This window comes from Leucopleurus acutus (assembly GCF_964270905.1).
Source record: "Leucopleurus acutus genome assembly, chromosome: 16".
Taxonomy (NCBI): domain Eukaryota; kingdom Metazoa; phylum Chordata; class Mammalia; order Artiodactyla; family Delphinidae; genus Leucopleurus; species Leucopleurus acutus.
In genome coordinates, this window is record NC_139158.1 from 87,639,494 (window position 1) to 87,665,329 (window position 25,836).

General features: G+C 64.9%; 3 protein-coding genes across 6 annotated transcripts; 1 reads left to right on the forward strand and 2 right to left on the reverse strand.

The window, feature by feature from the left end:
- Positions 1-1,334: 1,334 nt before the first annotated feature.
- Positions 1,335-9,047, forward strand: TCEA2 (transcription elongation factor A2). 2 transcript variants are annotated; one of them, XM_082856379.1, is made up of 10 exons: positions 1,335-1,499; positions 4,325-4,387; positions 4,707-4,812; positions 5,715-5,805; positions 6,834-6,964; positions 7,200-7,256; positions 7,615-7,769; positions 7,839-7,985; positions 8,559-8,630; positions 8,851-9,047. In XM_082856379.1, the coding sequence occupies exons 1-10, from the start codon at positions 1,428-1,430 to the stop codon at positions 8,857-8,859; spliced, it is 903 nt and encodes a 300-aa protein (XP_082712505.1). In that variant the 5' UTR covers positions 1,335-1,427; the 3' UTR covers positions 8,860-9,047. The 2 variants fall into 2 exon arrangements, with proteins under 2 accessions (XP_082712505.1, XP_082712504.1); XM_082856378.1 differs by having other exon boundaries at positions 7,615-7,985.
- A 929-nt stretch (positions 9,048-9,976) lies between these two features.
- Positions 9,977-15,968, reverse strand: RGS19 (regulator of G protein signaling 19). 3 transcript variants are annotated; one of them, XM_082857660.1, is made up of 6 exons: positions 15,903-15,968; positions 12,682-12,779; positions 12,357-12,478; positions 11,158-11,232; positions 10,816-11,050; positions 9,977-10,743 (listed from the first exon to the last, which is right to left on the reverse strand). In XM_082857660.1, exons 2-6 carry the CDS (start codon positions 12,709-12,711, stop codon positions 10,552-10,554), a joined length of 654 nt encoding a protein of 217 aa, XP_082713786.1. In that variant the 5' UTR covers positions 12,712-12,779; positions 15,903-15,968; the 3' UTR covers positions 9,977-10,551. The 3 variants fall into 3 exon arrangements, with proteins under 3 accessions (XP_082713786.1, XP_082713784.1, XP_082713785.1); XM_082857658.1 differs by having other exon boundaries at positions 15,321-15,966; XM_082857659.1 differs by lacking the exon at positions 12,682-12,779 and having other exon boundaries at positions 15,321-15,966.
- A 3,538-nt stretch (positions 15,969-19,506) lies between these two features.
- LKAAEAR1 (LKAAEAR motif containing 1) lies at positions 19,507-20,299 on the reverse strand (the record flags this gene model as incomplete). The annotated part of the gene is given in 3 exon segments (XM_082858072.1): positions 19,507-19,776; positions 19,908-20,261; positions 20,264-20,299. Coding segments are annotated over 3 exon segments (660 nt in total).
- Between the last annotated feature and the right edge of the window lie 5,537 nt (positions 20,300-25,836).

The following is a 25,836-nucleotide window of genomic DNA, read 5'->3' on the forward strand; positions in this document are numbered from 1 at the left end:
CCAGGTTGGTCCCTGTCCCGCGGCCGCCTCTGTCCCTCTCGGCAGCTTGGATCCGGTCACAGGGGCTGAGGTACAAACTCTGCAGCCTTGGAATACAGTCCCCAAGCCCCTGCTCTCCTCTGTGTGCCCAGTGTTCAGTGTCTACCCGGCTGGCTCTGCCACTTGAGGAGAAAGGACAGAACCCCAGGGCCCCACCCCTGGGGGACAAGGGGCAGGGCCCTTCCTTCTTAACCAGCTTCTAGGTCATGCTTTAGAGTCTCTGTGGCTTGAAACATCCAACCCAGTCCCACACATAGACGCCTCCCTCACTCAAAGCCAGGATAGAGGAGGCTGCCCCGCTAGGCCTCCCCAACAGGCAAAGTTAAGCTGATTCGAGGACTGACAGGAGGAAATTCCTCCTCCAAGCACCACGACAGGGCATCCTGAGATGCTGAGCTCAGCCATGGCTTCTGACAAAGGCTAGAGCACAGGGGAGAGCGTGTCAACCACACGGTCAGCATGCAGCAAAGCACTCAGCCTCTCCCCTCTGGAGTGGGCGGGTGTATCTCCGAGAAACCTCAAAGCAGCTTCCGGTCCCTAAGATTACAGTCAGAAAGGTGAGCATCGGGAGAGGCCTCTCAGAAGCATCACCTGGGCTGCCAAGAAGGGCTCGTGCCAGACAGTCCAACCCTGGCAGAGGCACCAGTTGAGGCAGGGTCTGGGCCATCAGCACAGCCCGCAGGAGTAGGTCACTGTTACGGAGCCAGCCTCGAGGCCAGTCCCCATCTGATTTCTCCGCAGGGCAAAGGAGGACAAAGTGCTGGGGGTTGGGGGTGGGCATGCAGAAACCCCGGAAAACCAGCCTGAGCACCCTCCCCCCCTTGACCATGCTCCGAGGGTCCCCGAGGCCACAATCCCGGCCAGAGCGCTCAGGAGGTCGGGCAGCGGCCCCGGGACAGCGGAAGGTGGCGGAGGAGGGCTCATGGGGCGGGGAGAGGGGACGGACCCCAGCGTGCCTTTGCTGCCCCGCGCAGTCGGACCCTGGCCGCCCCCGCGAGGTGTTGGGAGGAAAGCGCGGGTTCGGCGCCGCGGCCCCCACGCACGGCCGCGCCCCGCGCGGCCGCAGCGCCCTCCGCCGGCTAACCGGTCCACTGGCGGCTGCCCGCGTAAGGACTACACTTCCTAGGATGCCCTGCGCGCCCCCTGGCTCCTGGGAGTTGTGGTCCGGGGCAGGGCGGGCGCGCGCGTGGCGGGCGGGCGCGAGAACTACGTATCCCAAGATGCAGCGCGGTGCCGCGGGGGCCGGAGGTTTGAACGGAGGGTCTCCCGCCCGTGGCGGGGCTGCGTCTGCTGCGGCGGGTGCGGGAGGCTGCGGCGGCCGGGGCCGGGGTCCGGGCCGGGAGGCCGAGGCTGGCGCGGCGGGCGCTGGGGGCGGTGCCCCCGAGGCGATGATGGGCAAGGAGGAGGAGATTGCGCGGATCGCCCGGAGGCTGGACAAGATGGTGACCAAGAAGAGCGCGGTGAGGGGCGCGGGCCGCCAGGACCCCGGGACCCCCGTCCCGCCGAGCCCCCGCCGAGCCTGCCGAGCCCCCGTCAGGGCCGCGGCGACCACCCGAGGGGCAGGACGAGACTCCGCCCCGGGAGAGACTCCCGGGACACGGGGAGACCCCCGCCGGAGGCCGAGACCCCCGCCCTGGGCCAGCCCTGCCCTTCACCTCGCACCCACGGCAGAGGCCGCGATCCGGTCTGAACCTTGTCCCGGGAGCCAGCCGCTCTGGACTCAAACCCAAACTGCCAGACTGAGACCCCGCAGGCCTGGGATCCGCCCGCTTCCTCCCCTCACTCCGGAGCCCCTCGGGAGGCCGGGCTGGCGGAGACCCTCCTCGGCCCAGTCCCTCCAGGCCCTGCGGAAGCCCCGGCCCGTGCAGCCCTGACTGGCCGCCCCCCCACCCCCGTCTTCCTCCTCCCCAGCCGGGGCATCCTCGAAGTCCTCCAGAACTCCCCGCCGAGCCCCATCCCCGACTCAGAGCCCTCTGTCCCACCCTGGGTCTCCCACACCCATTCTCCGCCTTCGGGAGTTTGGAGTGTGAGAGTGGACCCCCTTCTCCCCTGGAGCTACAGCGCCCCCCTACCTCTGCCGGGCCTGGGGCTGCGGCCCCCATCATCTCATTTTCACCGGCCAGCCGGCCAGAGGCCTTTCTTGTCTCGGAGGCCCTTTTTTTCCTTGTCTGTTCAGTCCTCCAAGAACCGGGTTGCCCTAATAAATCCTTCCCCTTCCTTAGCCAGGGCTCCGCCAGCAGCTACTGGGGAGTGGGCAGATGCGTGGGCACCCTTGGGAACGAGCCCTAGGAAGCCCTCAGCCTGGCCTGGGAATGCCCGGGCGCAGGACTCCCCCCGACCCCCGCGACCAGCTGGCCGGCTTCTGTCGTCCCTCGGCCAGTGAGCCTCTGGGGAAGGCTGTGCCCGGTCTCGGGCTGGTGGTGGTAGGGGGCGGACAGCACATGGGGCTTCAGTTTCAGGCCCCTCTCAACTTTGGACCTTGGTGATCTGGGTATCCTCGCAGGGAGCATCTTTGGTGGGTGGCACCTGCCTCTAGGGAGTGGAGAGGAGTGCTGCCGGCTCCCTGAGAGGCTCAATAAACGCGACCAGCTCTCCCCAGACTGAGCTCCTGGGGCGGGGCCGAGGGGTGGTGGGGGCCGTGAGGGAGGGTCAGCTGGGGTCTTGAGATGCCTGCCCCACCACCCCAGGGCTGTGTGCCTGCACTGGTGGTTTGGGGGTGACTTTTGGGCTGAGCATGGTTGAGTCTGGGTCTTTGGACAGGGTTCTCACCCGGGGCTGGGAAGGGGGCTGGCCCCCACGCTTTCATTCATCCATCAAGCAGCAGCGCCTGCCCCAAAGCCCGCATGATGCTCTCACCCCTGGGGCTGTGGGCAGCACAGAGCAGGGGTGTGGGAACGTCTATGGCTGTTTCCAGAGATGACCAGAGAAAGAAGCTGCTTCCCCTCTGAAGGAGACGAAATAAATGCGCCCCAGCTGGGGGCAGAGATGGGCCACGGAACCCACGGAGGGCTGGGTCGGGCCAGGCAGGACGGGGGCAGGGGGCATCAAGGTGGAGCACCGCATGGATGGAAGCCCAGGGGAGAATGAGGAGGGGGACAGGTGTGGACTGGGAAGGGGGCTAGGGGGCTTGGGGCGCCATGGAGTGGGGGGTGAGAGCTAGCAGAGGCTCCTGGTGGGTCCCAGTGCCTTTGAGGCCCCTTGGGGGAGTTGGGGGCCGTGACTGGGAATCACGTTTATGCCCCTCTGGTCCGGAGGCCACAGAAAGCTGGCGTTCTGCAGCCCGGGGCTCCGTTTGGGGGAAGATGATAGATCGCCGAGTGGCGCTGTGCCCTCGGTTCTGGTGACCATTTGTCCCCTCTGAGGAGCTGACTACAGGGCTCGACTCTGTAGCCCAAGGGGCAGGGCCCGCGGGGGTGGCGAGGGGCAAGCCGCAGCCTGAGCGGAGATGCCGTCCAGGTCAGGGATGGGGCAGGCTCTGCCCCTCCCACGGCCAGGCTGCGGGACATCTGAGGCTGTCGCCCCTTGCATGGCTGCCTCCTTCATGTCGTGAGGGAGACACGCACACGTGAAACCACACCGGTGGGTTCCGTGAGCCTTCTGTGGAGGAAGGCGAGGCGGGGAGCGAACGGGGTGGCGCCGGGCTGCTTGCCGTCAGCGGGAGAGGCCTCGCCGAGAAGGTGTCATTTGCACAGAGCTTTGGAGGGAGAGTGGGGCAGGCGTGTCGCTGGCAGTGGGAGCAGCGGGTCCCGGGCGGGCAGCTCGGCCCCCTGAGGGCCCTGGGGAGCTTCGTCTGCTGTGGAGCCGTGTGGCCCCTGTGTGTGCGGCTACGAGGAAGCAGATGTGGGCAGGGGTGCCGGACAGAGAAGGGAGACGGGGTTCTGGCACAGCCGTCCAGGCGAGGTGACGCGGCTGGAGGGAGTGAGCAGGGGGCGTGGGGTGCACGTGAGGGGAGCAGAGGTCCCTGAGGGCTTGGCCCCAGCAGGCGGCACTGAGGAGAGGCTGCCTGAGCCACGTGGGCGGGGGATGTGGGACCCGGCAGGTGCGGGCGCCGCCCCTGCTGGGGATGGGCTTCGGCCCTTTCCCCTGACGGCCCTTGGGGGCCCTGGGCTGGGGTTAAGTGCACAGCTGCTCCCTTCTCATGCCTGCCTTCCCTGGGCATCTGACCCCAGGTGGATCTCCAGAGTGTCACTGCCTCGTGTTCCCCCAGCCCTCGTGTGTGGGAGGAGCTGAGCTTGCCCACTGAGACCTCAAAGTCATTTACGAGGGTCCTCCCTTCTCCTTCCAGGAGGGAGCCATGGACCTGCTGCGGGAACTGAAGGCCATGCCCGTCACGCTGCACCTGCTGCAGGTAGGGCCCCGTGTGCCCCGTCCCCCAGCTCCCAGGCACCTGGCAGAGCTTCCTGCTCCCCACCCTGGCCCTTGGCTGGCATGAATCCCTGCCTCTGAGGAGACTGTCCCTTGCCTTTCTCTGTTGCTCCACGAGACAGGGAGGGGCATTCAAGGGCAATCCACTGTGTTCCTCGCTGAGGTTCCTGCACATGGGGCAGTAACCGTCGGCGGGGGGCATCCACCTCCCCTCGCTGGTGCCCAGCTTGCCCTGTGGGAGTCACCGAGGGTCTGTGGGGAGGGTCTGACCGCTGCCCCCAGCCTGGCCGCTTGCCTTGCAGTCCACCCGCGTCGGCATGTCTGTCAACGCCCTGCGGAAGCAGAGCTCGGACGAGGAGGTCGTCACGCTGGCCAAGTCTCTCATCAAGTCCTGGAAGAAGCTCCTGGGTGCGGGTCAGGCAGCCTAGGCTGGGCGTGGGGGCGGGGGGCACCCGAGACGTGCTGGCCCTTGGCAGACTGTGCTGTTCCCGAGCCAGGGCCACCTGGGATCCAGTCCAGGAAGCACTGGCTCGGGCTGGGAGGAGGGGGCTCCACGAGGAGCAAGGGGAGTTAAGGCTGCGCTGAGCCCTGGAGGGGGGCCTGGCAGAGCTGGGGGAGGTCGCCCAGGGGAGGAGTGTGGGGCAGTCAGAGGGTAGGGGGCAGCTCTGGACGTCGGGGGGCGGGGGGGCGAGGAGGGGGAGGAGGAGGAAGGGGCGTCTGGAGCCCCTCAGGGAACGGGCAGCCTCTTTCTAGGGACAGTGGGGCGACTGGGATGCCCCCACTGGACCCTGAGCTTCCCCTCCCTTCCCAGCCCCTCCTGGGCTCTGTCCAAGCCCTTGGGAAACAGAGCTGCATGTCCTGGGCTTCTCTCCAGTCCTGCGTGGCTGTTGGGCTGTGTGTTGGACAAGCGTATTTATTCTGGTGGCATATGGGACGCTTCTCGTTCTGTGGGAAGGTCCCCAGTGCAGGCTGGGACTCCCTCGATGGCTCGCTCTGGGGCCGAGGCCCAGCTGGGGAGTGGCCATGCCCGGCCTGCCTGCGGTGACCAGCCTTTGTCCGAGTCCAGCCGTGCCATCCGTGAAGGCCGTCACTCTGGGGGGGTTCTGTACTCAGGGAGACTTTTCAGGACCTTCCTTGGCTGCGGAGAGAGGACCGCAGTCGTTCGCAGGAGGCTGGGGCTGGAGGCAGGGTCCGATGTCCGCTGGCCGGGGCTGTGCCTCGGTGGTGGTCTGCCCCCCTCCCGGGCCCCGCCCTGTCCTCCGGGCCTGCCTTCTCCCAGCCAGCCCTCCCTTCTTTCCCGGCACATATAGATGCTTCAGACGCCAAAGCCAGGGAGCGGAGGAGGGGCGGGCCTCTGCCCACATCGTCCTCCAAGGAGGCCTCCGAGGCCCAGGACCCCAGGTAGCACGTCTGGAAGGCAGACACACGCCCCGCCTATGGCCCCACTTTCTCGGCAGACCGGGGTGCGGATTTCCAGGGGCGCTGGGTGGGGGCGCTGAGGTCATCAGCCCTTTCAGCTCCTCGGCAGGGGCTCTCCCCAGGGTCAGCCTCTTGCTGGCCACTTGCCCTCCGGAGCCTCCTCTGGGCCTTTTTAGCCCCAAGCATGTGAGGGGGGCACTCTGTCTGCCTGGCTGAGCGGGCCTGTGGGAGCCCGTTGCTCACGTCCCCGGATCCAGGCCCGGGCTAACTCTGGCTACCCACGTTGGCCTGGGGTCTCTGGCTGCCGGCCCCTCCCTCACCGGGGATGCCCCAGGCTGTGGCATGGTGCACGTTTTGGGGCTGCTGAGGCCTCCCTGCTCCTGCCGCCCCCGGGATGGGCTGTGGCTGAGAGGCTGCTCTGCCCTTGACCCCACTGGGCAGCAGTGGCCAAGGGCGAGGAAAAGCTGAGCTTTGGATTCACCGCATGGCTGTGCAGAGACGTGGGCTCATCTGCCCACCTGCACGTTTTAGTTTTCCTCCAGGAAGCCGCCTGCTTCCACTGGCTTCCGTGGAGGTCACAGGGTCACGAGATGCAGGGGTGTGAGAGGAGGACCGTGGGTGGACAGAGCCTTGTGGACAGGCAACCCATGGAGGGGGGTGCCCAGACCTCCACGGGGTGGGGCTGCCTGCATAGTGGTGCCTGGTCTTGAGTGATCCCTCGTCCCGTCTGCCTCCCCCTGACCTGGCAGTTTGCGTTGGGCAGTGTGGCCCCGTGTCCCAGGTCTCCCTGAGGGTGGGGATCCCGTCTGGGGGTGTGTCTCACCCAGTGATCCTCACTGCCTCTGGCCAGACCGCGTGGACGTGCTGGACCTGACTGTAGATGGGCAGGGTTCTGGGGCGCTGTCAGGGTGGAGCAGACGGGGTCTGGGGGCATCGTGGCTGTGACATTGGCTTTTCTGGGGACCGGCATCTCACGGAGGTGCACGTGGCCCGAGCGGGCCTCTCTCCAGCCGCAAGAGGCCAGAGCTGCCCAGGACGCCATCGACACCCAGGATCACCACGTTTCCTCCAGTGCCGGTCACCTGTGACGCCGTGCGCAACAAGTGTCGCGAGATGCTGACCGCTGCCCTGCAGACGGACCGTGAGTGCCTGGGCCGGGGCCACCCAGCACACCTCGGGGTCCTGGCTCCTGACACACGCTTGATTCCCAGGTGGCCTGGGCCCCGCCTGCCTGTGGAGGCCTGAGTCCAACCCCATGCTGCTGACCTTGGGGGCGGGGAGCCGGGGGTCTCTGGGGAGCAGGACGCCCGGATGCTGCGCAGGCTGAGGTGTGGGGGGGAGCCGGCAGGGCAGCTGGTCAGGGCTCCTTCTTGCAGATGACCACGTGGCTGTCGGTGCAGACTGCGAGCGCTTGTCGGCCCAGATCGAGGAATATATCCTTTGTGCAGCGGCTTGGGGGCTGCAGATCTGGAGGAACGGCGGGGCCAGCCAGGCTCAGCTCCCCTGGTGGCCACTGTCCTGCGCCTTCGCCAGGGGATTGGGTGGTCGGGTGGGCGTGCTCGTCTTGACCAGGGGGCTCCTCCCAGACCCTCTGGGGTCTGACCGGGCCTGCGGTGGGCCTGGGTCCCGGGCCTCCAGCCTGCATTTGGGTCTCAGCCGGGAAAGCGTCAGTTGTCGATGCCCAGGTGTGGCTGGCTCTTCCGACACACCTCGCGAAAGGCCCTGGCTGACCTGGGGGCAGGGGTGGAGGGCGGGGCATCGGCCTCCCTACGGCTCCTTAAACGTCCGCACGCATCTTCCGGGACGTGGGGAACACGGACATGAAGTACAAGAACCGTGTGCGCAGCCGCCTCTCCAACCTCAAGGACGCCAAGAACCCCAGCCTGCGGCGCAACGTGCTGTGCGGCGCCATCACGCCCCAACAGATCGCCGTGATGACCTCGGAGGTGAGCCCGTGGGGGTGCTGGGGGCTGCCCCTGGCGGGCCGCGGGCTAAGCACGCGCCCCTCGCCCCAGGAGATGGCCAGCGACGAGCTGAAGGAGATCCGCAAGGCCATGACCAAGGAGGCCATCCGCGAGCACCAGATGGCGCGCACAGGCGGCACGCAGACCGACCTGTTCACCTGCGGCAAGTGCAGGAAGAAGAACTGCACCTACACGCAGGTGAGCGTCGGCAGCCCTCCCGGAGCCCCGCCCCTCCTCGGAGCCATCTGTGCCCCTGCTGTGCAGGCCGGATCCCCCTTGTGCCTGGACACGTGCGGTGTGAGTGGTGCTGGGACGGGGGTCCGACAACCTAGTCTCCGATGGGGCCGGGAGCTGCGGTCACCCTTGGGGCCTCCCCCTTGCCGAGGACCCCTGCTCCCCAGTAGGCAGTCTCGGGCGGTGGGTCCAGCCCGTTCGTTCTGGGGCACTGAAGTTTGGGAGCCCAGCCCCCCTGTGTTGCTGCTGGTGGGAGGATGGGTGCCCGGTGGTGGTAGCAGGACTCCGCTCAGAGTTGTGGAGGTGGGCCCCAAGAGATGTTGGGGGGCCCTGTAAGAGGAAAGCGGTTGGGGTGACTGCAAGGTGGGGGTTGCAGGGCAGCCTCAGCCCAGGTGACGTGAGGCCAGCGCGGCCTGAGGCCGTGGGGGGCGGGCTCCCCAGGTTGTGACTCCTGGGAAGTCCTGCTCCCTGGGGCCTCCAGCTGCAAGGGACTGAGACCCTGGGGCTGGGCCCCTCCCACCGTGGCCCTCCCCACAGGTGCAGACCCGCAGCTCCGATGAGCCTATGACCACGTTCGTTGTCTGCAACGAGTGTGGAAACCGCTGGAAGGTAGGTGGGTGAGCCCAGGCCATCCATCCCCAGCCCTGTTCTCTGGAGGTGGGTGTCTCCAGCCTTTGTGGGGTCTGTGGTGTGAACTGGGGGATGGCCATGCCAGCCAGCCTCCTGGGAGCCTTGGAGATGGTGGATGGAGACCCCAGCCCTGCCTCCTGCCCTGTGGGGTCCTGCAGGCCACGTGGCTGGATGGGCGCCTCTCACCTGTTTCTTGCAGTTCTGCTGAGCCCTGTGCATGTGTGCCTGCAGCCTTGGGCCACGGCCAGTGCTGGCCGTCGCCCTTTCCCCATCCTCTGCCAACAGATACAGCTTCTCTGGAGACCTGCCCTTTGCCCACCTGGCCTTCCTCAGAAGGCAGCACACCCTGCCCCCCACCCTGCCTGCAGTGCACCTTTCCCCCTCTTACCCCCCAGTTATTAAATGTTTCTTTTTGCCACTGTTTTTTCCCTAGCCCTTGGTCCTGGTGGGCCATGTACAGGCCTGGGCTTCAAGCTGGGTCCCCTATCCCCTCATCTCTGGTTTGATCTCCCCGACCCCCGCCGCTGCGGAGACAGCCCACCTCCCTGGGGTCGGGTGATGTTGAGGCTTGGCCTATTGGGACAACACTGGAGGGAAGAGCCCGCTGGCTCTCAGAGGGGCCTGAGTGTACCCGTGGGAGGGGCAGGGCTGGGCCTGCATAGCACGAGGAGCAGGTGGGGGGGGGGGTGCTGTGGGCGCACAGAGGAGCCGGGGTCTCACGACCTCTCCGGGCACCGCAGCTCAGGGTCCAGGGATTATGGGCGGGAGGCTAAGTCTGGGCCCCACAGCCGTGCCTGCCTGCAACCCTTCAGGATGCCCCACTGCTCGTGAAAGCAGTGTGGATGGGGGCGGACCCCTGACCAGACCCTCTGCGCCCCGGTTGCAGCGTTGAATCGCTTTACCAAGCAGAAACTCAGGGAACAGGGTGGCAAGTGTGTGCCCTGTGGGGCCTGTGAGACAGTACAGGTGACTGCCCGGCACCCGGGGTCTCGGGGAGGTCTCCCCCGTAAGTGTCCTGCCTTAGCCGGCCAGCCCCCGCCAGGGACCCTGCCTGCCCAGTGTCTCGTTGCGTTGTCACCCTTGGTGGCGCCCTCGCATGGGGAGGGCTGAGCACAGCTGCCCGCTGAGGCTGTTGCTCTGCGGGGTGGGGTTGGAGCAGAGCACAGGGTCCCGTCACTGAGCGTGGCTGCTGCCTGCTGGGGGTCGTGGCCCACTCCTCGTTCTCTGATCCTCCCGCAAACGTAGACGGAGGGGAGAGGCTTTTACTTGAAAAATATCTTCAATAATAAGGTTCTATTTTGGGGGGAAGAGGAGTGGAGTTAAATATGAAAACTTTGTTTTTGTTTTTTGATAAAACACACAGTGCCATGTTATTGGCTTAAACTCAATGAACATATAAAAGAAGCCGGGTCCTGCTGCCTTGAGCCTGGTTCTGAGGTCCTGGGTCTGATCCCGGGGTGCAGATGGCATCAGTTGGAGGTTTCCTCTTGTCACAAAACTAGACAGCACAGAGCTTCTGTTCTCCACCAAAGGCGTTTCCCAGGGGCCCCTGGGGCCCGGGGAGGAGGACCTTGTGAGCTTTGTGGGTCCAGGATGCTTTCAGGGAGGGCGCCTCCTTTCACCAGGTGGGAACCCCAGCAGGAAGTGCTCAGTAGGGGTGGTGGTGCTGGAGGGGCTGCCTAGGCCCAGAGGCCCTCACGCCCGCCTCTCAGCTGGATCCTGGGGCGCTGGGTCCTCTGGGTGGGGAAGGGGGCTTCTGGCCTGCCCAGCACCTGGAGCTCCTGCCTGGGGCCGCCCCGGGCGCTGGGCCCGGCGGGTGTGCCCGCACGTGAAGCTCATTTGTGAAAGGAGTCTCTGCCCGCGGGAGGGGCCCCGCGTCCAGGCAGCCACGGTGGGCAGTCTAGGCCTCACTGGAGGATGTGGAGCGGCCCCGGAGCAGCAGGGCGCGGTAGGCGGGGGAGCTGAGGAAGCGGGGGTAGGAGTCTCGGTGCATCAGCGTGTAAATCTGCAGCTGCGCGTCGTCAAACGTGTGCGCCGACGGCTCCTGCATCTTCTTGTTGACGCCCTCCCGCACCCGGGAGTCCAGGCTCACCTGCGGGACAGGGGCCGCGGTCAGGGGCCCGGAGGCGCCCCCGCCCCCCACCCCGGTCCCCGCGCGGCGCACCTCCTTGGGGGACAAGATGGACACATAGTCCTCGTAGATGAGCCGCGCCTTCTCGTCCACCACGTGCTGGTTGGCCTCGGCCTTGAGCTCCTCGCAGGCCAGCCAGAAGAGCATGTTCTCCTCGCTGTACTCGGTGCGCAGGAACTCGCGGAACACGCTGCGGCCCGCTGGACTGTGCATTAGCTTGTCGAAGGACTGCGCCCAGCTCCGCACCTCCTCTGGGCTCGGCGTGGCACTGCGGGCACGGGCACCCGGGTATCGGCCACAGGCCGCGCCAGGCCCCGCCCCCTCCGCCCGGATCGCCCCCGCCCCGCACCGCGCAGACCCGCGGCCGAGACTCACCAGGCTTCGCAGCTGGGGAGGGGCTGCAGCCTGCTCTCTCGGGAGGCCCGCCACGCTCGCCGCCGCTCCTCGTTCCTGCCGGCAGAGGGGACGGTGGCACTGCCCTCCGCGGCACGCGTGTGCGCGCAGGACGCTGGCCACAGTGACACCGACACGCGTCTGTATGGGCACGAGGCCTAGGGGCTCTCAGCACACGTGAACCCCCTGCAGGGTGGGTCGGCTCCTTTCCCGATCTCCGGTCCGGCCCTGGGCCCGTTGTCTTGCCTTCGGGGCTTCGCAGGCCCCTCGGGTACCTCTCCCTCCCTGGCCTGACCTCGACCCCCACTGCATTCTCCCAGAGACTCCAACTGATGGGGAGAAAGCCCCCAGCCCGTGTGTCTGGCCCCTGACTCTCCCTCGGGGCCCTGCTTCTCTCCTTAGTTCCCGCCACAGCATCAGTGCTGGCTCCGCAGTCCACACCTCCAGCTGGACCTCTCCCCAGGGTCACTGAGACGGCTAACAGACACCTCAACCTCAAAGGTCCAGACAGAACTCAGCTCCCACCCTACCCCCACCCGCCAGACTCCTCACTCCTCGCTTGGCCCCCACGAGCCCTAACAGTTCACGGCCTCGTGTCTCTACCCCCAGGCGGTCCCTCTCCTGTTTCAGGCCTCAGTTGCTCACTGCTCAGCTGATCCCCCTTTGGGTCCCCTCAGCGCTGTCCACTCAACAGCCACGGGGTGGAAGCCCGAAAAGGGCCAGGCCTCTGCGAGGCACAAAAACCCCAACAGGTTCCCTACGCGCCTAGAAGCCACATCCCCCCCGGAGGCCCCACGTCCACCCCCTGCACTGTCCCAGGGCCAGGTCTCTGCTTAAGGCTCCTCCACCTGACACACGTGTAGGACCTGCTTTTGTTCTGCTGTAGGTCCCCAGGGCCAGTCTGGGCGGGCTTACAGTAGACACACGCGTGCGTGCGTACACACACACACGTGCACGTGCTGACTAGGTGCCTGCATGTGGACGCAACCTCGGCACACCAGCCATGAAAATCACACACACAGAGGGGCCTGGGCACTGGCCGCCGGTCACCAGACCCCTGGACGAGTGCTGTGGGCGGTGCCTCAAAAGCCCCCCGAGGGGCTGAGGAGTGGGGCCCTGGATCCCAGGTCTGCTCAGTGCCCCCTGCCCACCGGCACACGGTGCACCCCCGGCCCACGTACCAGGAGCAGCTGCAGCAGCAACACCAGCACAAGCAGCAGGGGTTGCGCCTGGGGGGAGCTGGGGGAGCCGCATCACGACTGGACATGGAGGGAGGCTGGTCCCCCTCCTCCGGCCCTGTGTGCTGGGGGAAGACGGGGCCGCGTCAGCCTCCAGGCAGAACCTGTGGGAACCACCTGCTTCCCCCCCCGTCCCCCCGCCTGCTGGGGGCCTGCTTGCTCCCGGCGGGGCGTGACCCTTCTGGCCTCCCAGGTGTCCAGGGGTCTCCCAACTCCTAGTCATGCCCCCAGCCCCCGAGGGACGGAGTCAGCGGTGGAGGCGGCCCACCTGCTTCTCAGCCTCAGGCGGGGTGGGCATGGGTGGGTGGAAGAGGTTGCCGGGGCTCCGTGGTACCTGCTCCAGGACCCTCACCACAGCCTGGGGCTCTGAGAAGAGAGGCCGGGACTCTCATGGAGGACCTGACACCGGTGGCAGCCTGCCCCCCTGAAGAGGTCCCGAGTCTCTCCCTCCTCCCGGAGGTGTCCCCCGGCCCCCTGCCCGGCCTCCCACCTCCAGACCGCTCTGCCCAGGCCCTGACCCCCACTCCAGTCTACACTGTGGCTATGAGGGTATGTGGGGTCAGGAAGGAGGGGACCCCAGACAAGATCTCCACAGGAGGTTCTGGGACACCCCCATCTACTCGCTCCCTGGGAAGCCGGAAGCCAGGGTTCCTCTTTCTCGGTTTCCGGCTCCTGGCCCCTCCCAAGGGGGCTGGAGGCCCCCAGAGTCTGGGGCTATAAGGGCGGTGCATAGGGGTGGTGGTCAGACATTTAGACCCCCCATCCCAGCTCCCTCCATCCCAGGTTTTCCTCGGCTGCTGGGAGGTGGTGAGGGTTGCTCCCCACGAGGAGTCCGGATCAGCCCTGGGGAGGCTCCCCACCTGCTCCTGGGGACTCAGCAGGGGCAGCAGACCAGGCCTGCAGACAAGGAGGACTTGGGGCTGGGGCGGGACGTCCTGAGGGTGCGGGAAGTGCAGCAGGCACCGGTGAGGACGGCCGAGAGCCGCCAGGGACCGCCACCTTCTCGGCCCGGTCACTGGCCCGGCGCCCGAACACTCGGCTGGCACCTTCCCGCGCCCAGGGTCTCCCGGCCTCCCTTCCCCTCCCACCGCCCCCCCCCCCCACAGGCTGCGGAAACCGCTGCGGCCCCAGGCCTGCCGCAGGGCAGGGCGGGCGCGCCGGGCGGCGGCGGGGTATGGGGTGCGTCCTGCTCCCGGGCAGGTCGGAGCCGCGGGGTCCCTTCCGCTCGGCGTCGGGGCGCACCTTCCACGGTGCGGACGCGCGGGGGGCGCCGGAGCCCCATCCGGGTGAGCGGCCCCCGCGGGGAACCCGCGGACCTGAGCCGCGGGGGCGGCCAATCAGGGTCCAGGAGGCAGTTTTGAACGCCTCCCCACCTGCCTCCCAGTCTCTACCTCGGCCTGCGCCCACCTCGGCCCAGGCGAGGCGCCCCGCCCCACCCCCGGGGCTGGGGGCGGCGCCCCCTGGCACGTCTGCCACGCGGACCTTCCTGAAACCCCGTCGCGAGGTGCTCAGGACTTGGTTTCAGTTTATTTTCTCATTAAATGATCATCCGCCCTGCTGCCCCCCATCCCTCAGCTCTTGGCCTTTTAATGTCTGTTTGGTCCATGTTGGCCTCGTGGGGTGTGCAATGGCAGAAGAGGAAAGTGGACGCTCTGGGATAGGCCCCGGGGCAGTCACCAGGCTAGGCAGCTCCTGCCTCCCAGCCACTGACCGGGTGCTGCGCTCAGAGGTGACAGCCCGGGATATGCACACCTGGGGCACCCCTGTCTCCAGAGCCTGGGCATGTGGAGGCCTCGGCCTTGACCCAAATCTGGGGGCCAGGTGTAGGGTCCCACGGGGCCTTGGCCACTTGGCCACCTGCCTGGCTTCCCCTGAGATCGCTGGGGGGGGACCCTCCAACTGGATCCCACTGGCTTCCAGCAAACAGATGGGGAAGAAGCAGCCCGACAGCATGCCTACCCTCAGGGGTCAAGTTTCTAGGGAAAGGAAGGGGTGTGGCAACCTCTGAGGTCTGGTAGCTGTACCCCAGACGGGCTGTGACTTCCCCAGGCAGAGCGGCTCTTCCTCCTCTGCACCCCCGCCCCCCCAGCACCCTGAAGACTGTACCCCTCTAGGCTGCCTTCTCCAACTCAGCTCTGCCTTGGACGAGGGGACCTGCCTGAGGATGCAGGGCCCAGGTGCTGGGGCGGGAGAGGCAGGGGGAGAAGCCGTCCCTTCTGTCCTGGTTGCAGGCCCTGCACCTGGTCACCCATCCCTGGGCCTGGCTCCCTGCACCCTCCTCAGGCTGGCTGGGGCCACCTGTGCCCCTGGGGCACCTGCTCTCTTTCTTGGTGGGGGTACAGGGTCTGAACCAGGGTTCCCGCCCCTCATTCGGGCACGTGGGAGGGGGCTCCCTCCCCTACCCCAGCCCCTCCAGGCTTTGGTCCCTAAGTCTGGGATAGGAGAAGCTGGACAGGCAGCAAGTTTGGCCTCTGGGGACAGAGGCTCCCTTGGGAGCGGCTGCTGCTCTGCTCCACAGAAGGAAAAAGAACGTCCCCGAGCCTGCCCAGTCCAAAAAAAGAATAAGAAAATGTGACAATCCCAGGAAAAAAAATGCCATAACCTTTGGGAGGGGGGTTGACAGAGGGGCTCCATTCCCTTCTTCTCACCCTCCTCAGCACCTTTCCTGTCTGCCGCGCCGCCCCCCTCCCCCGTAGGTAAGTCCCAGCCTGGCTCCTCCAAGGCAGGCCAGGTCTTTCCTAGCCCTGGTGACCCTCGCCACTGCCCACCTCTACAATGGTGGGGGCAACCCACTTCTCTCCCTCCCTCTCTCTCATGGTGGGGTTGGGCCTGGAGAAGTCTGCCCCTTCCTCCAGCCTCTGACGCCCCCACCCCACTCTCAAGGAACTCGCCGTGCGCCGCACTCACCAGCGACCCAAAGGCGAGGCAGGGGCGGGAGGGGCCAGGTTCGCTCTGGGCCCCACCCTGGCTGCCGAAGGGGCGTGTACTGCAGCAGCAGGACTCAAGTCAGACGGCAGGAGGTCCTCCTGCGCGTTCTGGAGCGAGGCTGGCGCCTGGAGCCCCCGATCGGCTCGGGCCGGGGGCGCAGCGCCTTCCCTGCGACTGGCAGGGATGAGTGGCTGCCAGATGCAACAGGGTGGGGGCGGGGGCAAACCGGGTGTCCCGCCTCGGCCCCTCCCCACAGGCTGAGGGGGGGGACGGGAGACGCGGAAACCTGGGTTCTTCCGGCCCCCCCCCCCCCCCGCTTTGAGCAATCACTTCCCCAGGCTTCGAGCTGCAGAAAAGGGGAACCCGGCTGCAACGGCCCCTCCCCCACGCGCGGGGACGGGCTCCAGTCCCGCCGCGGCCCAGGGTCCACGTGGACCCCGCGGCGGAGTCCTTGGGGCGCGGATTCCGGCGCCGGTTTCCGAGGCTCCCGCCCCGCACGGCCCCCGGGCCCTGGCCAGAGGGGCAGGGCCGCGGTCCTCGGCGCCGCGCGCGCGCACTCACCGGCCGCGCTCCCGAGCCACTCGCGCCGCAGCCGCCGGCCCGCGCGCTCCGAGGTCCGGCCGAATCGTCGGGGAGCGGGCGCAGGCTTCAGTGCGCAGGCGCCTCGGCCTCACTTCCCCAAAGCGCGGGGCCGGGACTTCCTCGCGCGGGCAGACGCCGGCCCGGCCCGCCCCGCCCGGCGCGCCCCGCCCCGCGTTCGGCCGGCTCCTCGCCCCACGCGCCCACTCCCCATCGCCCCGCGCGCAGGAGCGCGGCGCCTCCGTCCCCACCGTGCAGATGATGGGGCCTCTGGCCCCCCGGGGCGGCCGAGTTGGTACTGCGGCAGCTGGGGGTGTGGCCGTGCCCCAGCTCCGCTCGGCAGGGCCGGCCCAGCGTTGCCGTTACGGGGCGGGGTGGGGTGGGGGTTGTGGGGGGGGCGTCCCCATAGGTTACTCGCCCCGCTCGAGGGAGAGGCCCCCTGGAAAGACCTGTCCCCCGTGGTCAGTCCCGGCCTGGCCCTAGCCTCTCTGGCACTGGGTGTCCTCACCTGTGAAATAGGGTTAAGGGCGCGCTGTCACCGTGCTGTAGGGGGCTTCCCAAGGAAGGGGGTTCCTGGGCTTCGGTGCCAGTGATGCCGGGGGTACTGGTTCTTATATCCGGGGTCGCCAAATGTCCCTGTCTGCGGGGCCTGGCTGAGTCCCTTTCAACCCCTCCAGTTGCCCCCAGATGTTCTACAGTTTAAAGCCACACCTCCCCTTTGCCACGAACCCCCGTCCCTTCTCTTCGGACAACTCTCCTCGTATCTTATGACCTGGTATAGCTGTGAGTTAAATCCCTCATCCCATCATGCTTTGGGCCAGTGTCTGCGTGGCCCTGGCCCCCGACCGTAGGCAGCTCCTGTCCGCGGCGCCCAGGGCCCGCTCACAATCTTATGACCTGGTATAGCTGTGAGTTAAATCCCTTATCCCAGCATGCTTTGGGCCAGTGTCTGGGGGGCCCTGACCCTGCTCTGGAAGTGGTCTGCAGTGTCTGAGTCCCCCTGGCCTGTGAGTTAAATCCCTCATCCCAGCATGCTTTGGGCCAGTGTCTGAGTGGCCCTGGCCCCCGACCGTACGCAGCTCCTGTCCGCGGCGCTCAGGGCCCGCTCACAAAGTGCCTTCCAGTTGCTCGGGTTGCAGGTGCTCACTGTCTTCAGCGCTCTTGGGGGCATAAAGGGCAGTGGAGATTTTACGTGCGCTCCTCATTCATCCAGCAAATGTCTGCGTGTCCCCTGTGTGCCAGTCAGTGGGACCTGGCAGCGAGCAGGACAGACAAGCCGCGGAGCAGACAAGAAGTGGACTTGCAGACTGGGTGAGAGGTGAGGAGAGCTAAGGAGAACCACAGAGCGACGAGGGGGGCGTTTCAGTGCTACCGCTTGCTCAGCACGGGACGGAGCTGGAGCCGCTGGCAGGGCAGCAGGGCAGGAGCTGAGCTGAAGAGGGTGCGGGCCAAGGTCAGGGAGGAGAGGGGGCCCCTGCAGTCCGGGGGGCGTCTTGATGCCCTGTGCCCAGGGGGCTTGGCTGCCATGTTGACAGCCTGGCTGGGACAGGGCAGAGGCTGGAAGCCTGCCCAGATGGGAGGTGGCTGCTTCGTATTTAGCTTAGATAACAGTCCCGGGAGGTGGGTCCTTCAAAGACGGGCCAGAGCTTAGTCAAGGTCACACAGCCCTGCCTACGCCATGGTACTTGACGTGGCATCTTCACCCGCCTCCTGAGACGTGTGGGGCAGCTGGATGCGGGTGTGGGTCAGCGCACTTCTCTTCCACTCAGGCCACACTCTACGCTTCTCTGGCCCTCCCCTCCCCCTCCCAGCCCCCCATACACTGTCCTTCCTCTCACCACCCCCGCATGTCCCCCGGCCACTTAGGCCTCTCCGTGCCCCTTGCTCGGCCCTCCTGGGTCTTCTGCCCTTCCTCTGGGGAGTCTATCCCATATTCCACAGGAGGAACCAGGTGGGCCGGGCAGGGGCTCATTCAAGGCTGTGCAACTGTGTGTAATGCTGGGGGTGGGATTTGAACCCAGGACCCTCTGTCTAGAGCATGAGCTCCCAGCCCCCAGTACATTGGGCTGCGGCCTACATACTTTGCTTTCCCATAGCAGAAGCCTCCTTCAGACCCTGCAGAATTGTCCTCGGCCACTTTCCTGGGCCTTCTCTGCAGACCGAGGACCCCTCCCTGGTGTGGGGATCAAAGGGTGCCCATGTGCCAGCCCCACGCCTGGTGCAGAGCTGTCTGTGAGGCCGCCCTCTTGCTGGCCTCCTCGGGGCGGTGGGTGCCTCTCTCATCCTCTGTCCTCAAGTGCCTGCCTGATGCCCTCCTTCCCCTCGCCCGAGCCACCTTCTCTTCCCCTGTTCCTTGTTTCCCCTACCTGCCTGAACCGTCCCCCGCATCCCCCCCCCATAGAGAGCTCCCCCTCCCTCATGGAGCTTCCAGTCTCCAGCTCCACACACAGTTCTGGGCTTGGATCAACGCCAAGGGTGCAACGACCCAGAACAGGCGAAGGGTCCTGTGAGGGGAAGGGCTTGCTGAGGTCACAGAGGGCTCAGGTCCCCATTCTGAGCTGCGTCAGGGAGGGCACTGGCCGCCACAGAGCAGGATTCCTTGCTGGACCCCAGCTCTGACCTCTGCCAGTAGAGGGCCCACCCCTCCAGGACCAGTTCTCTGCTGCAGGCGGGCAACTCTGCCAGAGGCTCCTGGCAGGGGAGGGCCTTGTCTGAGGCCCCCCGCTCTGTAGCCTGCTGGACTGCTGGGAGGGAGGAAAAGGGAGAGCCGGCTAAGAGAAATCTCAGTCTCTGCGAAGAGCCTGTGTTGGGCAGGAGAGTAAGTTCTCGAAGGGGAGATCTGTCCAGAACATGGGAGGTTCTTCAGAATCCAGAGGGTTTGCAGGATGTGGGTTTGTCAGAATGGAAAGGGGCGGTGTCCTTCCTGTCCTCTGTGTGTGTGTGTACGTGTGTGTGGTGGTGGTGGGGTCCAGTAAGGGGGATCAAAGGGGCAGAGGAGGATTATCAAGATAGAAAGGAAGACCTGAGGGTGATTTCTGCCTGAAGGGTCTCCCCCTCCCCAGTCTCCTGGTCCTCTGAGGGTCTCCCAGGCATGGCTGACTGTCCAAAGGCCAGCTTTGGCTTCTGCAGTCACTCTCCTGTCCAGAATGTCACCTTCCTCGCTGACCCTCTGATGGAATGACCTGCAGTCTGGGGTCCTGCTTGGGTACCACTTTCTCCCCGAGGCCGCCCTTACCTCTGGGGGTGTGACTGTTGCTGGGCCAGGCTCTTCCTCCCATCACACCCAGGCTGGGGGCTCCCACGGACTCACAGGGCACCAGATTGCCTGATGGGGGCAGCGTGGGATTTGGGGGATTAGGGGTGTCCCTGCCCCCTGTGAGTCTGATGTCAGCCAGCTTGTAGCTTTCCACTTTGTTGGAGGAGCTGCACTCTGAGTACCCCAATGCCTGTGACATCGGATGCATCCATCCTTCCCCCTTCCCTCCCAGGGGACCTAGAGAAAGGAAGCCTAGACACCAGGGAGCGCTTTGAAAGTGAGAACTTTATGTAGGAGGGTGGGGCACAGTCGTGCACTGTGGGGTCGCCATCAACGCGGGAAGATGCTGCCATCGACTTTCTCCTCCAGAATGGTTTCCACGCGCCTCCGCTGCGGGGGAGGAGGTGCTGGGGCCGGGTGTGCGGGGCGGAGGGCGGGCCCCCGCCCCTCCCCGGCCCTTCCCGGGCTCGCAGTCACCTCTCGACGGTCTAGGGGGTCTGGGATCCGCGTGGGCTTCAGCTGCGGCGGCAGGAACAGCTCCAGCCTGAGGGCGGCGCGCGCGGACTTCTGCCGCAGGATTAGGAGCGAGATCTCCTCCGCCTGCGGGTGCCGGGGTCAGGGCGCGGGGATGTTGCGGAGCCTTGGCGACGGGCGGCCCCGCCTCGCCCTCAGAACCCCCGGCCGGGTGGTCCCCCCGCCCCTTCCTCGCCCCGGCCCCGCCCCTGCCTCACCCGCAGGCGGGCGTAGCGCAGTCGGAGAGCGCGGACTCGGCCGCGGGCCTCGGCGGCCTTGAGGACGCCGAGGACCTGGTCCTGGCTTTGCGCGGGCGTCTCGAGCTGCAGCGTCCACGCGCGCGGGTCAGGCATGCGGTACCCCAGCTCTGCTGACTCACTCGGGAAGACGGAAGCGGCCGCGCCCACGTCCTCCAGCAGGTCGCCGAAGAGCAGGTGGCTGTGGCGCTGCGCGGGCCGCATGGCCTCCAGGCCCTCCGGCGTGAGGGCCCAGCTCGGCGTCGGGGGCTCCGCCTTGGCACACCCCACGCGGGCCCCTGCGCCCTGCGCGCCCTTACCCACTCGCTCCCGCGGGACCCTGCACGCGGTCCCTTCGCCGGCTCTGGCTGCATCCTCGGGCCCTGCCGAGGGAAGACGATGTCCCGATGTCCCGTTGGCGCCCGCTCCTTCGGTCTGACCCGGCCCCGCCTTGGGTTCCCAGCTCCGGCCCCTCTGGACCCTGTGCAGCCCGCCTTAGGGCCCGCACCTCTGGTCTCTGCACCTTTGCCACAACCTCGCACACGTCCCGGTCAGCTCAGCCTCCTTACTCACTCCTGCATTCCGCTAGAACTTTCGGATCCACTCCCTTCCTGCCCACGGGCTGTTTCTCCCGCACTGGGAAAATGCTGAGACCCCTGAGTTGACCTCAGGCACTACCCAGGGGTGGAGACAGATTGAGACTGCCCTGGGTGAGGCTAGGAGGACACTTCCTCCCATGCCAGGACCCTCGCTGTGTCCGTCCCCCATGAGGCATAGGCCTCAGACCCCTCTGTCTTAGTGTTAGGGGCTGGAGATGGCGGGGGTGGGCCTTCATTATATCTTGGGCAGAGGACTCATGCTTTTCTGGGAGATGTGTGTGTGTTTGATGTTGTGTGGGTCCGTTTGTGTGTCTGTGGGAGGTCTCACTTGTGTGCGGCGGAGTCTCAGAGTCGAATGGACAGCTGGCTTGCTGCAGGGGAGACGCCATCCCCCCAGCCTGTCCCACGCTGGGTCTAGATGGAGTGAGGGAGAGAGGAGCCCAGGGAAAAGGTGGTAGAGGGGGAAGGGCCCCCGAGGTGGGAGAGGGAAACACCCCGGAAGTCCCGGTGCAGCCCTGCAGGGCTCCTTTCCTTGCCCGGCCCAGCCCACAGCACCTCAGACCCCGGACCCCAGGTCCTGGGCCGGGTCCTGGCCCACACTGGGACAGAGGCTGGCGTCCGCACCCTCCCCCGCCCCGTCCCTAGCGGCGGCGGTCGAGCGCCCGGCCCTTGCCTCCCGTTTCCACACCCCATACTTTCTGCCTTCTCGGGTCTGGGCCTCCAACTCAGCCCAGACTCTCTGGGACTTGTTGACGCGGTTGCTCGGCAACCAGGAGGCCCGCCCCTCCCCCAAGCCAACGGGGGCGGGGCGAGCCCTCGGGGAGGTGCCTGGTCAGAACTTCGGTCCGAGTGCACCGAGGTCCCCGGCCAGATGCCCCGCCCCGGGACCTCCCGGCTGTCAAGGGCCACGAGGGAGATGACCCTCAGCTTTAACAGCCCGGGTGCGCTCTCCTTCTTTTCTGAAGAGCCCCAAACGCTCTCTTCTGCGGGCTGTGGGCCCAGCTTCCTGGCTGGAGAGGTCTTTGCTGGCTAGTTTTGGGGTCAGGGGGCGCAGATCTGAGGAGACCTTCGTGGTTGAGCCCCTTCCCCCTCTTCATGGCCCACGAGGCCTCCCACAGCAGAACTCGGGACTCTTCACCTCTACCAGGGCAAGTCTGGGGGTTCCAGGGGTGGTGTAAGAACAGGGGTGGTGTTTTTTTTTTAGACCATTGGTTTTGTTTTCTTTTTTAAAATATTTATTTATTTTCTTTCTTTTTTTCAAATAAATTTATTCATTTATTTATTTCTGGCTGCGTTGGGTCTTTGTTGCTGCGCACAGGCTTTCTCTAGGTGTGGAGAGCTGCGGGCTACTCTTCGTTGCGGTGCGCGGGCTTCTCATCGCGGTGCCTTCTCTTGTTGCGGAGCAGGGTCTCTAGGTGTGCAGGCTTCAGTAGTTGTGGCACGGGGGCTCAGTAGTTGGGGCTCGAGGGCTCTAGAGTGCAGGCTCAGTAGTTGTGGTGCATGGGCTTAGTTGCTCCGCGGCAGGTGGGATCTTCCTGGACCAGGGCTCGAACCCGTGTCCCCTGCATTGGCAGGCGGATTCTTAACCACTCCGCCACCAGGGAAGTCCTTTCTTTCTTTTTTTTTGGGGCTGTGTTAGGTCTTAGTTGCGGCGCGTGGGCTCTTCGTTGCGGCACACGGGCTTCTCTCTAGTGGTGGTGTGCGCGTTTTCTCTCTCTCCTTGAGAGCTCAGTAGTTGTGGTGCATGGGCTTAGTTGCCCCGCGGCATGTGGGATCTAAGTTCCCCGACCAGGGAGCAAACCGCGTCCCCTGCGTTGGAAGGCAGATTCTTTACCACCGAACCACCAGGGAAGTCCCCAGACTCGGGTTTTGATTTCTGGGTCCTGGGTCCTAGATTTCTGTAATTTATTTGTGCATTTGTTAATTTCATAATATTTTAGAACTGATTCACTTAATTGATTAATTCTTTAATTTGTTCATGCACTCATCAGATTATTCTGGGTTCAATAATCCATGTACTCATTCCACAGTTGATGTTAGGCCAGAATTAGTGCATTAAGTCCAGAATTTGTTAATGTACTGGTGGTTCCCACAGTGTAGACATGCCTCTTCCCTTCATTCATGGATGTGCCAAGGTGGGCACTGAGGCCCATGGATGGTGCCGTTTTGGGAGTTCACGACCTGAGTCCCTGAGGGGAGAGACTGTCCTGGCTTTGGGGGTGGCGTCTCAGCTGAGGTTCTGGCCTTTCCGAAGGAGGCTGTTGACTGTTGCCATTGTTTTTGGGAGTTTGCTCTGGCCTCCCAGTGAGAGGGTAAGGTTTTTTTTTTTAATACATCTTTATGGGAGTATAATTGCTTCACAATGCTGTGTTAGTTTCTGTTGTACAACAAAGTGAATCAGCCATATGCATACATACGTCCCCTCGCTTTTGTGGCCCCATATCTCGGGAGCTGGCATGCCATCCCCCGCTTCCCAAAGCTGCATGGAACTGCCCATCCTTCCAGCCCCCAAGCCTTTGCAGGAGCTGTTCCCTGGATGCTTCCCCTTCCCGCCCCCGGCTGCCGCAGGGCTTGTGCCTGTAGGGTGAGGCCTGGGCCTTGGGATTCAGCATCACCGAGGGGCTTTTGAAGGCAAAGATCTCTGGGCTCCAGAAGAAGCAGTGAGGGCTTAGGCAGGCTGACCTGCCTCCTTCAAGCAGTCCTCCTGGATACACGCAGCCCAGGCCAGCACCACCTCTGGCCCTCACTCTGCGCTCCCACAGGAGTGAGTTCTCTGAGACAGGAGTCTGGGCCCTCCTCTTAGCTTCCCAGGATCCTGGCCAGGGAGATGCAGGGGGGAAGTGACTTGCAAGAGTGGGAGTTATGGGGGGAGGGGGAGAATGGGCGCACTCTCCTGCAGGAAGGGACTTGTAACTTTCCCTCTGTTTTTGTAGGATTGAAAACCTTTGACACCTGCTCCTCCTTAACTCCCAGAGGGCCTGGTGTTGGCATAGTTCACATTCCTGAGCGGAGCTTCTTCCTGCTTCTCTACCCCCCCCCCCCAACAGCTCCCCTGGGAGGAGAGGTGCTCCCTGTGTCTGGGGCCCAGCCACTGTGAGGCCCTGGGCCACGTCTCCCGCCTGTTTCTGTGTCCAGGATTCATGTGTTTTTCAAGGGCTGATGGAAATGCTGAGATCTAAGAGCGTGCTGATCGACGCCAAGACCTGAAAACTTCAAAATAATATCAATAAGGATTATTAAATGACTGCAAAATTTAACATTATACTGCAAATCTACAATTCTGTCACAGTGTGTAAATATTAGGAAGTTAAAATCACAAGGAAAAAGTAATATTTTATGAAGAAGCCCAGAAATATGAAAATCCTTTTACTTTTTTCTGCGCGCGGGCTTTTCTCTAGTTGCGGCGAGCGGGGGCTACTCTTTGCTGCGGTGCGCGGGCTTCTCATTGCGGTGGCTTCTCTTGTTGCGGAGCACGGGCTCTAGGCACACGGGCTCAGCAGTTGTGGCTCGCGGGCTCTAGAGCGCAGGCTCAGTAGTTGCAGCTCACGGGCTTAGTTGCTCTGCGGCATGTGGGGTCTTCCTGGACCAGGGCTCGAACCCGTGTCCCCTGCACTGGCAGGTGGAGTCTTAACCCCTGCGCCACCAGGGAAGCCCCATTGCTTTTACTTTTCAACAGCACAACTGGCCTGGTGACTGAATTCCCTGGGGGTGGCTGTTCTGGGTGAGGCTGCTGGCGACTGTGCTTTGATTCCCGTGCCCTACTCCGGGGGGTGTGGGGGGTGGCAAAGCATATGCGGACCGAGGGGCAGCAGACAGTGTGGCACGTGGCGTTGACGGGCCCTGAGTCACTGGGTGCAAGGGTGAGGTGCGTTCACCCCAGTTTGTGGGTGTCACCGGCACTCTGGGACCTGGGTCCTGCCCGGAAGGCCTGTGGCCTCCAGGTGTAGCCCTGGTCAGGCTGTCACTTGATATGTGGCGGACCCGTGCCCCGCGCTGCGTGTCTCGGGCTGTCGCTGGCGCCCTTGCATGTTTTGCTTTGCCTGCGTATGGCGTGTGTGCCTGAGGTTGTCTTGCTTCGAGACACATGCTCACACGTGTCACCTGCTGCCCCATGTGTAACACATATGTTCTGTGTCTTATCCTGGCCGTACAGGGCTCCAGAGAGGCTGGGCCATTTCCTGGGCCAGGCCCCCTTTGTGGGAACGCTGCAGGGTCCAGGGCTGGGGGCTACCATCCCCAGGGAGTGTCGTCAGTACCCTGGCCTGGCCCCCCACGATGTGTCCTCACGGGAGGTCTGTGCAGACTGGAACTCACACCCAGCCTCAAGGCAGCCTCCTAGCCCCGCCCTTTCCCCAGGCTCAAGGCCATTAGGAAACGCAGCTTCGGAAACTGGCGGGCAGGTGGGCCCAGGCAGTGGGGGTGGGAGGGGCTGAGGTTGGCTGCTCCGACCTCGGGGAGCCCAGGTCGGGGAGGCTGCAGGAGGGCGAGCCCCTGGGGTTCCTGCCCTGCTGGGGCTCCCAAGGTCAATGGGATGGGGCTTCGAGCTTTGCCTGGAGAATGTGGTGCACGTGTGTCCCCCGGGCGTCTGAGGCTTTGATCTGCCTCTTCTCCCGCGTCTACCTTGTGCCTCACGTGCACCCTAGTGTGGGTTTGCGTGGGTGTGGCCCATGCGTCTGTGGGTCCCTTCGAGTGTCTGTGCGTCCTCTGAGCACGTACCCATGTCTGTTTGTTTACCTGTGTGCCTATTTGGGCATCTTTGTGTGTGTTTTTGTGAGTCTTTGTGTCCTGAGTGCCTCTGCGGATGTGCCCCATGTCTCCACACGTGTCCCTGGGTCGACTGCAGTGAAGATGCAGAGATAAGTCCTGGGGGACAGCCTGGGATGCTGCGCCCTAGGGTATTTGCCTGCTCTTTCCTCTCCTGATTCGCCAGGTATCCTAGCGACGCTGCTGCCAGTCGCCTAGCAACCAGGTCCCCATCCTTGGAGACAGATGCTCCAAGCAGGGGCTGGGCTGTGTGGGCAGAGCCCGGGCAGGAAGAACGACCCCTTGATTGGGTGGGGCCGGCAGTTCAGCTCAGGGTCACCCACGAGGCATGTGCCCCCAGGGATGGGCAGGAGGCAGCTCCATGTTCTGCCGTGTGGGTGCTGGGGGCCCAGGCTGTGAGGCGGTGATGTTCAGATGTTGTTCAGGGACCCATCCGCTGAGGCAGAGGCGCCCTTGCTGGGTCTTCAGGTGGCAGACAGACCTGGCTTTGAACGCTGTCTCTGCCCCTTTGACAGGTGGCTTCACGCTGCTGAGGTGCCCTTGTTGGC